Below are 13,199 nucleotides of genomic sequence, written 5' to 3' on the forward strand. Positions count from 1 at the left end.
CATTCTGAAAACCTCTATTTGTCAAAAATTCCCCATGCGCATTTCTTTCCAAATGTGTCTGCTGCAGTATTGCTATTTGCACTCTGCATTTCTTAATATAATTTAATGCTCTTTCCTTCTTATCTATACTTGTAAGACCATTCATGTTCCAGGATAGCCATCATGATAAAAACCATTGTTCCCACCAATTATACATGACAGTTTATTTTGTGTATTTCCAGATTTTGTGTTACATGCATATAATAATGTATGGCAGACTAATCTTTTGTACAGTTGTTTCATCTCCTCTCCATTTGAACTCCTGTCACATTTTAAAGACTTTTTTGTTGTAATGAAATGGAAAACTAAATACAGAAGACCACCATCCTTTATTAACTTGGAACAAACACACAAAACTGTCTTCAAAACATGAAGTTTAACCCTCCAGAAGAGAACAGTTTCCCCAAATTGATGGCTGCAGGTCCTAAAGTTAAGGTTACCCATGGTAAAGTGTATGCTACAACCTGTGCTCCCACTGTCACTGATTGCGATCTATTCTTTTCATATCTCTTCCCCTCCCAGATGTGAAAAACAGCTTGTATTCTTTCAGAAAACATCAACTTTTAGCCCTAAGAAAAATTGCATTGGCTACCTTTAAATAAAGCTGAATTGTACGCTGTTTTTTTACCTGCATTGAAGTTTTAAGGCTGTTAGGTTACCTCTTCACTTCTCATAATTTCAAACTTAATTTTTTCACTGACCTGCTTGCCTTTGTACCTTTAAGTTTTGCATTTCCCTCTGCAAAGAATACTCTGCAATGAGACTTTCTACATTTCACTCAGAAAAGTATGCACGGCTGCCATCAGTTGCAGACGTCTTGACCCCACTGAATATTTGCCAGTGGAAAACAAACAAGCTAATATATTAGCATCTGTAAGCAGCGTAGCATCTTCATGGCTTTCACCATTTTGTCTTATTTTTGAAGTTTACCTGCTTATTAAAACACCTGTTTATGGCTTAAGCCAAAGATAGTAATCTAGATATTCACCCTTGTAAAATAAAAAGAGAAAACATCCAAATTCTGCACAGTTTTACATCTCACCCCCACCCCAGCAGCTCAGGAGTGCAGCATATGAACATTAAACTTGCTTTTGTTCAGCCTTTTTTCTTGTTCTGTACTTCTTGCAACAAAAAAGCACTTATTTAATATCTTTAACACATACAACAGCCACTTGAAAGACTCCCCTGACTACACACTACACAAAACTGTTTTACTGTATATAACACAGTTTTTATCATGAAATGTTTTATATGCAAATACTAATAACAAAAATTGCTTTATTTACAGTTACTTTTCTCCCTTTTAGTCTCGTCCTAAACATTAATGATATAATGTGGGGTGTATGCTTTACAGTCCATCCACAAGTTTAACAGTCAACAAAAGTCCAGTGTTTTTCAGCCACTTTTTTTTTTTGAAAACCATGTGATAGTGGAAAACTATAAGCCATCTTTATTCAGTAAAGTAGTTTTGCTAGACTTCTTCCTGTTCATCTCCATCTCCCAATCTCAGACTCTGGTTGATTCTACTTGTCAACTCCTGTGCTTTTTTTCTGATTCTCAAGCATTTTCCTTTACAACATTGGACAAGGTTTCACTGGGAAGGTCTCTCTATGAGCCTTACCATCAGAGGAATGAGAAGCATGCTTGCTGACTCAGTTTTTGTTGGATAAACTTTATTTTCTCCTTAGCCTGTTCTGCATCCAAAAAAAAAAGCAAATAGCTTTGATCCTCCAGGAAAAAAAGTTTGAAAACAGCTGGATACAACAGCTTGAATCTCACACCTGCCTCTCAACATTCCCTGCTGGGATATATTTGCTTCCCCTTCTACGTGGTGTACCATGAATAATCATTTTCTACAAGCACCTTGCTGTATCCAATTTTTAATACTTTGCTGTTCTGTCACAGTTCTGGCAGGATCATCTATTCTGCTGGTATGATTGTACCTTTACTAATATTGGTCTTGGCTGCTTTCTTGTGGCCAGGTTTGGAGTATACACTGTGTGCCCTTTCAGTTAAATTCTACTGTGGAACATCAGTCAAGTTGCTTATTTGTGATCCTTCCTGTTTCTCTGATACTCTGATTTTGTCTGCTTGCTTTGTCCTCTAGCTGTACTATTTTATTAAACCATTCTTCTTGAGAAACCTCAGTCAGCCCTCTTTTTCTTCATGTCACCCTCTGATTTTTGCAGTTTTGCCAGTTTATCTGAATGGCTAGTTAAATTTCTATTTTCCATCCCTTTGAGTTGATATATTCCTTCAGTGTTTAATTTCTTTCAGTCACTTATGAGTACATTTGATTTATTTTTCTTTTAAGTTACTGGAAACCATCTGTTGTACCAAAACTGAATCTTTAACTGCTTTTTGCTGAACAGCTCCGGAATCCTTTACAATGTTTTCACTTTACCTTTTCTGGGTGATTTCCTTTCAGGTTTTCCAAATTTCTTTTTTTCTGGCATCCAGGCAGTGTGTTTAACAGCTAGTAACTGAATTTTACCCCAAAACAAAATGAATGGCACTCCTTTTACTAGGCCAGTGGCCCTAGAGCCTTTACAAGCCTAGCCATGTTAATCCCAAGTATCCCCGTTTGTTTTTTGGGTAGAGCGCAGAATGAATTTATGAACAAAGTGGGTCTGTGATCAACACGGGCTACTCCTGACACAGTTTTTAATACTGTGAGAGCTGAAGTTATGCGGTTGATTAGTGTGCATCTGTCTTTGAAGACCACAAGAGTTAGATTATTGAAAGATTTTTCACAGTTGGTTAGTGAGAGCTGGGGTATGTGAAACTTTAATCTCATCATTAACCATGCCATTAGTTTTTTAGCTAGTGGAGGGTAATATATTTCATTAAGCAGTTTGAAGGTTAATGTGATTACCAATAAGGAGGGTGTAGCAGTTACCGGGAGCCATTTTGCATTGTAATGAAGTGGGACACGCTGTTGCTAGCGAGGTGAATAAATCTGAAAGTCTTATTTCGTATGATGGATAGTAAACCTGTATTCTTTGCCAGCATAGGAGCAATGATAGGCAAGGTGTGTGAAAGTCTTTGTATTAACACATCGATAGCTATTACGCCAGGTGCATCAGTGATGAGAAGATGCAGTATTGTATTTGCCAGTTCAAAATGATAATATAAGGCTTTAGTTAGAAGGTTTGTCTGGTTCTGGAAGGACAGAGTTTCATTTAGTAGAATTGCAGTTTTTTTAGTGAAGGGAAGAGGGGTTCCAGTGGGATCTTTAATCCACAGAGATTGTTTATATTTAGAAGTGCCAAAGACTATGACTGTAGTTTATTTATTTATTTATTTTTTTATATAGTAGACAAAGTTCCAAATTAAGTCAAGGTGTTTCTGAGGAGATGAGTTAGTTGTTGCTGTTAATACCCTTCCATTAGTAGTGTTTGCATACAAAATAAAATTCATATTCAGACAATCCCATGGCAACCTGTTGATATGTAGTAAAAAAAGACGAAGGCCATAAACAGATTCCTGAGGAACACCCCTAGTAAGAGTACCAATTTCTGAGTGGACATTGTGCCCTATAACTGTGAGTGATCTATCAGAACTATATTTATTAAACTTATAAATAACTTTCACTGAAAAACTCTAACCTATTAGTTTGTGCAGTAAAATGACCTGAATACAAAAAGATGGCCCTGTTGGCAAACTGTTCTTCACTCTGGAATAAATTTGGGTGGTTAAAGGAATAAATTGCTGTCAGCTGTATTTAAGATGAAACCCATGTTGCTTGTCTGACTAGTGGTTGTACATATTCCAGTGCTTCATTGTAAATAATATATATATTTTAAGGACTTTAGCTAATAGGCAGCTGTTGACTGTGATCTGCATTTTCCTTCATGCCCATGGTATTGAGAGATATGTCTCTGTAGAGCTTCCATGTATTAACATTTCTGGTAGTGACTCCTGTTTTGCTTTGATGCCAGAACATTCAGATGAAATACAGAAAATGCATGGTGCTTGATCATAATGCTGGTTCTATGAAGACAGATGTTGGCTGCAAGGCAGTGCAATTGATTGAGGTTTCAAAATAAGTTTGCTTATTTGTATTGCAGAAAGAAAATAGCTTATATGTAGACAGTAGGAGTCTCTGTATAATAGGTACCAGAAGTTGCTTTGCAGTTTATTGGATATGAAATTATCCAGTTCCTTTCTCCTAACTCTTTGTTGCATCCGTTATTTCAGGTTTTCCTTCCTGTGTCTTTTGTCTTTCTCTCTCTCTCTCTCTCTCTCTGAATATTTGGTTACAGTTGTGAAACATGTAGGATCAGAAATGCTTAATATATTAGCTTTGTGTGTAATTTCAGTAAATGGAAGTATGTGTTTGTTTCAGATCACACGAATGGAGTACGTACATACCAAAAGTTTAATATATAGAGATGTGAAGCCAGAAAATTTTTTAGTGGGACGACCAGGAAGCAAAAGGCAAAGCATAATTCACATCATTGACTTTGGCTTAGCTAAAGAATACATTGACCCAGAGACCAAAAAACACATCCCATATAGAGAGCACAAAAGTCTGACTGGAACAGCACGATATATGAGCATCAATACACACCTTGGCAAAGGTAAAGAATGTACTATTTTTTTAACTAAATTTCTTCTTCACAACTACCAAAATTACAAATTTTATTTGTATCAAGCCGCCTTTACCTGTGGAATAGGTTGGGCTATTTTTCACGTAATAGTTACTGCTTACTGATGAGCTTATCATGTGGTCAGTGCCTACTGTTCAGTTTTATTGCTGTTTTTTTTAATCCTGATAAGGGGTCATTGCTGTAGGAGATTTGTAAGATGAGTAGGATTAGGCACAGATGAAACAACATTTTTTCATCCAAATCTAAAAAAAAAAAAAAAATGTTGGTAATTCTTAGGGATGGGGGTCTTGATGCTGCCTCCCACACTGTGGTTATCAACTAGACCCTTGCCATAGATACATACACACACACACACATTTTGTAGCTGAAGTGAACAGTTTCCCCATTGCTTGTCTCACACTCAGTCCATCAATCACCTTCCAGGTAGAGCTGAAGGATAGTAATTAAAAGTTGGGATTCTTCTGAAAGATTAATTGTTGGTCTTGCTGGTCTGTGTTAGCTAGGCTTGATTTTTTTTTCATTCTGTGATGATATACCTGGAAATTGCTGCTTCGCACTGTTTATGTTGCTGAAAGTTGTTTGAAATGAACAGGCTGTTTGTCCTACAGAATTCTATCATAAGTTCTTCTGCTTCATTTTTGTTACTAAGCTCTCACTTTCAACCATTTGACCTTTGTTTCCTTTTTTAAGTTGCTGTAACCCGTGAGAGTCAGCATATCTCATTTGTATATTTTATCGATTTCAGCATGTATTTGCTCATAGAAATGATCAGCTTCACCATCTTCTGTCTTCATTGTTTACAGATCTATCTGAATGCTAATCATGTTAATGGGCAGGCCTTGTAGAGGAGTAGATGTAAAGCATTCACTGACTGAATACATTGTATTTCATTCCAGTTCTTGCAAGCTTCTTGGATGTAAATTTGACACCATTTCTACTATAGCTTTTTCTGGCATAATGCATCGTATCATGTGTTAATCAGATTTGGTGCGTCTAGTGCCAGCCTGTTTCAGTTTACTAACACCCAATGGATTGAGTTGTGTATGATGCATTTTGTTCCCGATTACAGTCAGCTTTTCCTGGTTCAACTGTGCATGTGTCCATGTCCTAATGTGCAAGACATGTTGTGATGACTCCACTTAAACCCAGGGCAGTAACTAAGCAGCCTCATTCATCACCACCATCTCTGGTAAAGGAGTGTCACTGAAAACAGGGATATAGATACACAATTTCTCCTAAGAGAACATTGAGAACAGGGTCCAAACCTGGGACTGGACTGTATGCTTCACTCCAGGTCCCCAAATGAGTCCACACTAACCACTGCAGAGCACTGTGTCCCAGTTGTCTGTATTTGACACATGCATTTTCAAATATTTGATATTCACACATGCAAACACTCTTGAGAAAGACTGGCACAGATTTACCTGTTATGTCCTCTCTTTTAAATTACAAGGTAACGGCTGCCACTGGTGAAATACCACAGTACCCTTCTAAAGGGATGTTAAGTTATAGGTAGTTCAGTCATGGGTAGTCAAAATTATAGCCAGGAGTTTATTGTGCAGGTAGGTACTTCATGCCATAGACCACAGACTGTAGGTGGTCAGGTCTCTTGCAATGGAGAACATCCAGTTAGTGTACCTTAGTCATAGATTTAACCAAGAAAAGAAGCAAACGCAGCTTCAGTCCTACCAGTATAGTAGAAAATTCACAGTAGTTACAGATCGTAATCCTTTTGAGTGGTTACACAGAACCAGTGAGCAAAATAGTAAACTTCTTAGATGGGAGTTTGGTATTAAGTTCCTTAACATGAAAATCTTGACATTTTAGTAGTGCAAGTAATGCAAATTTCATGTTAAAATAGAGGACAGGTTAACGTGATTTTAAAATGATTTGCATCTATGAGCTTCATTTTAGGGTGGTGTCTCATCAAAAGTGACTTGAGGTCTTTAAAGGGGGGAGCATTTAGATATATAGTAGGACGTTAAAGCAAACATTTTTTTTTCCATTGTAAATATTTGAAAAGTTGAGTAAAGCTTGCCATTGTCTTTCTTAAAATACAGTACAGCAGGCTGTATTTAGCCGACTTAACTATGATTCATTTTTCATAAAAAGATTTGAAAAATCTTTCAGTATTAAGGGTTGGGGGTTGGTATAACAGTCGAGATGTTAACTATACAGACATAAGGTAAATGGTTTGATTCTCACCTTTTGAGGGAAATTGTGTAGACTTAAAATAGCCCAGAAGAGCAACTAGTCTAGTACTCGCCCATGATTACTGACCATGTTTTCATTTTATCATTAGTGGCCCAATAAGGCATTGGCCTCCTGTGCCAAGGATCACGGGTTCAAGTTCCATTTGTGGTGGTATAATTTTGGGACGGTGGGGATTGGCATAATGGTTGGTGTTTTATCTCACAAACACAAGGCATACTGTTTGATTTTTCACCTTTGAGGGGAATTGGCTAGGCTTAAAATGGCCCATAAGGGCAGCTAGCCTAGTACTTGCCTATGAACTTGTGTTGGGTAAAATAAATATTGATATAAATGGTAGCATGTAATCCAAGCAGTAAGGCTTTTTGGAGTGGTCCTGGTGTTATCACAATAAGCGTAAACACTTTCAGGTTACTAAAAGTACTTTCTAAATAACCAGCCACAATAAAAGGTAGTAAAATATTTAGTAATAAAATGATTTAAAACATGTATACATTGAATAACCGATTCCAATAAATCAGTTTCACACACAGGAATTATGAAAATAACACTGTTGGATAGGTTTCACATTGATTGTAGAAATACTCTTAACTGTAGTTATCGAACTATCTAAAGATTACTGTCCCTGTCTAATCTAATTAACTCAGCAAGCCAAGGTGATACTCTTACTTCTGCCAGGCAAGATAAGAATTTATGCCCACTCTTCAGGCTGTTGTCTGGTCTTCAGCAACTGGAATACAACTTCTGCTATTATTGTTGAACAGTGATAACTACTGATCTAGAAAACAACAACTGAACAACTACTACTACAACTGAACTGACTCAGAACCTGCTTTTATAGCAGAATTTTTTTTAAAGTCACAGAAAGCTGTTATGAAAATTCTACTCTCCTATGTCAGACTTTTAAAAAGTAAACAAAATGGGTTCTGTGGAGATTCTATTCTTTTCAGCTCTGGCACACGATAACAATACACCTAGGTCAGCTGATTGACATAACCTACATTCAGAATTCTTTTTTTAAAAAAAATGTACATTTGCTCAGCCAGAAGAACACTGTTTTTTTATTACTTAGACTTGTATAAGATGCTTGAATCAAAGTTATTTACAAAATTATAGCTAGTCATGCTGGCATATATAACACAGGGTAATTTACAGTTGTTTACAAGTATTTACAAAACTTCAGCCAGTCATGCTAGCACAAATATCCTCACGCTTTTGCAACTTTTAAACTAATTTCATGAACAGCAACATCAGCAGTTAGACATCATGGAGGCTTTAATCCAGCCACGTTATGTATACCAGCTTTACTCTGAGGACTGTTCTGCTCTTCTCCAGTACCTTAAGTGCCTGAGAAGCTCATCTTCCAGCATTGTATTGCAGTTTGTTTTAATGTCTCTGTCCAACCAAAGAGTTTTCATGGTAAAATATGGAAGTAGATTGTCAGGCTTTTTCTTCCATACCGGTAACATTAATATTGTTGTCATTATCACAAAAATATGATCCTCTGCCAGTAACACTACCCCTAAACTGCTGCTGTTTATTGTATGTGGTTTGGTGTTAAGTTTGGCACCTTAGCTAAGATCTATTCCATCTGCGTGAAACCCACTGGTATTTAAACTGTCAGTGACATAGCAATCAGCATCACTGATGCATGCAAACCTTTGTAACTCAATAAGACACAAACCAAATGAAAGTAACTTTGTGCATTTGTCAGCAATCACTTTGGGAGAGAGAGAGGCCTTCTGGCCTTTGGCCATTGCAGGTTCCTGTGTTTAATAGTACAAACACTTCAGCTTGTGTAGGAGAACCTTCACAGAAGTATATTTCTACTTCCCACCCCTGCCAGCTTAAGGAAATAAATTACAAGAGTCTGTAAAATGAATACATAAACCTAGGAATTCGGAAACAAACGCCCACAGTTTGGTATAGTTTGCCAAATCAGAAACAGCTGTCCAGTGCTTTAGAAACATTGAAGGTTATTCTAACCAACCTGCATCCTCTGCAGATACAAACTCTAATTATTCTCCCTTCTGATCTTCTGCTCTGGTTTGAGCCTCAGTTATTTTATTGGGGGCTTAAAGTGGGGAACTTGGTTCCAAGATGGCATCTGTAGCTATTTGTGTATAATTGCAGTGCTGGTGCCCAAAGCTCTGGCCTGTGACTAAAGGTTTCATGTTTTGGAGAAAAGCAAGTCCCGAGTGGACTTTGTTGCTAGTTGTTCATTGCAAGTCTTTATCAAGACTTACCAGACTTAGCCATGGAAACTCATTAGGCCTCCGTCCTTTCTGATGATGATTTTACCAAGTATTTAGATGTGACCATCTAAAGATCAGGCTTCAGCACACAATAGCGAGATATGGAACCTAATGGCTATATATGTGAAGCCTGGACACTAGTAAACTAGACACCCAAGTAGTGCTTAAGTAACTTTGATTAGGAAAAACTTTGCAAAGGAGTATTTTGCTGTTTTCCAAAGGTCTCCCTAGGTACTGCCTCTTGATTTAGGTCATTCTATGTCTGATGTGAGAGAAGAATAGAAAGTGAACAGAGTCACGTACAACCCCCCCCCCCCCCCGACTGTTCAACAATGGAGAGAGTAAACCCCAAATATATTTTGCCAGGCTAGGGTACTGATCTTGAAGATTTAATTTCTTCTGAGTCCCCACCTGAGGATAGCACTTTTGTGGATATTAAGCTGATGAAGAAAGTTTTATTGTAGGAAGTCAGGAAGAAATCCCATTCCAAAAAGAGGTATATTAGTCCTTAAAAATTGAGCAAATTAAGCTTCTGCTATTCCATCTGTCGTAGAGGCCTTTGGTAGATTTGTATCGCATTGTATATTGCAAAGCCAGAATCCTGTCCCTCTGCTCCGAGTGAATAAGATTTTACTGGATACAGCAAAAACACATTTGTATAAAAATATGGTTATGTAGCCAGCTATTATTTTTGTGGAAACATATCTAATAATCTAAAGTTATGCGAGGCCAGAATACTCTACTCCATGGCAGAAAAAGTAGAATTGCTGACAGGTTCAGCAGTAAACTTTTTTTTTTTTATGTTGACCACACTCTGGGCATAAGGACATCAGTTGCACAATCCTATGTATACAGTACAAGAGAAATATTCCTAGAAAAGTCAAGGAATTGTCACTGAGCATTTCTAACATCTCCTAAAGGTAAAATAAGTACTTTTTAGACTGCTGGGAAGTTAAGAAACCATATAGTGAGTGTGATGGTAGCAGTGCTTACTGTTATATTAGTTCAGTGACTGCATATTTTAACAAAAGGGTACATCAGTGAAAACAAACTTTTGCTGAGGCTCTGCAACCTTAGAGGCTGTTGTATTATGTAAGGAAATATAGGAGGCTTGCCCTTCTTCACCCAGGACTGGTAAATGAATTTTCTTTATAGTTACATTTCAGCAAAATGTTTTATTTTTGAAAAAGGAGTCATTGACTGATAACCGTATCTGCCTGCTTACCATATGGTTTTTGCTTAGGAGGAATGCTTGTCTGGGTATCCATCCTTTACTAAATCATATCAAAGGGCAGCTCCTTAAGTCCCCTCTAGACAAGAGCATACTTTTTAGGGCACCTTCCCAGGAGATCTTAAAGCTGAGATAGAAAGGGGGGGAATATGCAGTTAAATGAACAGCTGTACCACACCGTTCTCCCACATTCTAGATGCCTAAGAGAACTAACTACCCTTCTATGGCTTGGATGTTTTTATAGGAGTAGGACATTTTTATTTTATTTATTTATTTATTTATTGACATTTGTTAACCGGGTTTGTCCATCTGGGCTTGTGGCCCATTTTCAGTGGAGACCCGAGGAGAAAAGCTCCAGTAGTACATTTTAAACAAGTACAATTTTAAACAATATTGATATAATAGCAGTTATAGCAAAGAGAGTCACATATGTTGGGTTACATGCATAAAGTTAAAGTTGCATTAAAAAGAAGCCAAGTAGCAATTTTACATTGATATAGTTCAATAGGTCAACAATAACATTTTTTTGTTTGTATAAAATTATGCAAATGCATAGTAGACACATTGGAGAGAAAGGTGTAATGATGTACTAAGTATGGTCCTTTTGAGGGTACATAAAGGGAAGGAAGACTAGGTAGGGTCATGGCAAGGGCATGTTCTGGAATTGAGAACATAAGCTTTTCTTAATAAACTAGCCATGACCAGTAAAACTAGCATGGGTAGTTACAGAAAAAAACAATGGTGTGGAACTGGAGAAGGACCCATCTCTGCATCCCATGGGATAGTGATCTAGAGAGACGGTCCCCCCTCCCCTCCCACTACCACTACAGGGAATAACATGGTGCAGCGATGATACAGAAAGCCCTCTTCCAGCCTGTGTCACCACCAGACTTTCTTCGTAGAGGAGACACTGTCTGCTTACAGGGCAGCACTGCTTTCTTCTGACCTCAGACAGAGGGTGAGGGACATGTGCCCATAGAGTTGCATCGTAGTAATTGCTCAATTGCTCCTTTTTTTATAATGTTTGTTCAGCTACCCCTTTTTGAAGGCATCATTTCTAGCCAAAAGCCACTTGCAGCATGCACTTCCTCTAATGCAACATTTGCAAAAGAGTATTTTAATTCCCTTGCTAAAAAGCAGTATGTGGGTACTACTGAAGGTTATTGCTAATGGTAAAAAAGGAAGATAAATGGAGACCCATCCTGGACCTTTGGAATGTAGAGAAATAATGTAACAAAAACACGATACCGGCATAGAATAGTACAAAGTGCTGGGGACCATTCCACAAACCCAAAAGAAAATGTGTACACAAGATGCTTTTGCTCCTTAAAGGAACTTCTTCAGAAGCAATAAGGTAATCGAAGTCCTGTATTTTAAAAGTTTAAAAACTTGTGACGCAGAATATCACCAGCCAATGAAATTCACGATAATCCTATAAAGTCCTTATAGGCATACCATTATTTACAGCTTATACAAAATTAATCATTAAACAAATTTAACATTTTTAAATAGGTGTAAAAAAAGCCAATCTGGTTAAAAACATACATACTTAAATATAAAAATCATTTTTTAATAATCAATTTATAAAAAATTGATGATGATTATAAATTTGAGTAGCATTTAACATTAAGATACTGATAATGGAAGCCTTATTATTGACCCCTGGGAAGGAAAGCGCTTTTAATTTAACCTGCCAAAACAATTAATTTCCCATAAACCTTTTCTAGACATAATAAGAACTTTTTTTGGGGGGTGCCTTCTGTGCGGAGTCTGCATATCCTCCCTGTGGTCGTGTGGGTTTCCTTCGGGTGCTCTGGTTTCCTCCCACATCCTAAAGACATGCTGTAGATGGATTGGACACTCTAAATTGGACTTAGGTGTGAGTGCGTGTGTGTGCCTTCTGTGGAAGGTTGGACAAGTTGGCTGGCAACTCAACACCGTAAAACTACACTGCCAATCATGATCGGACAGGTGATCCGCTGTTTCAACCCTAACCAGGAAAAGCCAAAAGAAGAAGGAGAAGTCATAATAGGAACTTTTTCCAACAAAAAATAAGATTTTTTTTAAATCATGGCAGTTAGAATGCTTAAAAATCCATTCATTAAGTTCTTATTTTAATGGCCAATATGTGTTAACTTTTAGTTGCCTTTCTGTCTTACTGTCATAGAAAACAGGACAGGAAAGGCACATCACCAAAGAAACCACACCTGAGGTATTGCAACTAAATTTCCCATTATTGGTTAATGAACGAGGGAAGGAAGGGAAATAGGTACATTCATTCCTACATAAATATATCTACGCTGCTTACAAGATCCGCATCCCATTTCACTCATTTGAATGCTTAACACCTTCCACTATATTTTTGATATTCCTACCACTTAAGTTATTTGTTTTGTGATGGGGATTATCCTTTAGATATGGCGAGTTCACTTTTCAATGAAATAATGGCAGTGTCATGATACATTTACCTCAATTTTATTATCTGGTCAATTAACTGACATTGAGAAAGATGTGAAGAACAGTGACTATGCCAGTGCTGTAGTGATTCCTTTTGGACTTCATAGTAATTAACCAAAGGACGTTCTGAATAAGAATTGGAAACTAATGATAGATTTATATAATTTGCATGATATGTTGGGTCAAGGGATCCACTTTGATTTACAAACGAGATAGGAATATCAAAAATATAATGGAAGGTGTGTTGAGCATTCCAGTGAGCAATACAAGATGGTAAAATGTGGATCTTGTAAGCAATGTAGATATATTTATGTGAAATTAATGTATCTATAACTTCCTTCACTCATTCATTAACCAATAATGGAAAATTTAGTTGCAATACCTCAGGAGTGG

General features: G+C 37.3%; 1 protein-coding gene across 3 annotated transcripts in view; it reads left to right on the plus strand.

Moving 5' to 3' along the window:
• The window catches only part of CSNK1G2 (casein kinase 1 gamma 2), a 936,064-nt gene that overhangs the window by 483,114 nt on the left and 439,751 nt on the right, over positions 1-13,199 (plus strand). For all 3 annotated transcript variants that reach the window (XM_044053978.1, XM_044053977.1, XM_044053976.1), the window contains exon 6: positions 4,388-4,622. In XM_044053978.1, the coding sequence (XP_043909913.1) occupies positions 4,388-4,622 (235 nt within the window). The remainder of the gene's footprint in view (positions 1-4,387; positions 4,623-13,199) is intronic.

Source organism: Protopterus annectens, chromosome 13.part0, assembly GCF_019279795.1.
Source record: "Protopterus annectens isolate FY-2018-M chromosome 13.part0, PAN1.0, whole genome shotgun sequence".
NCBI lineage: Eukaryota > Metazoa > Chordata > Ceratodontiformes > Protopteridae > Protopterus > Protopterus annectens.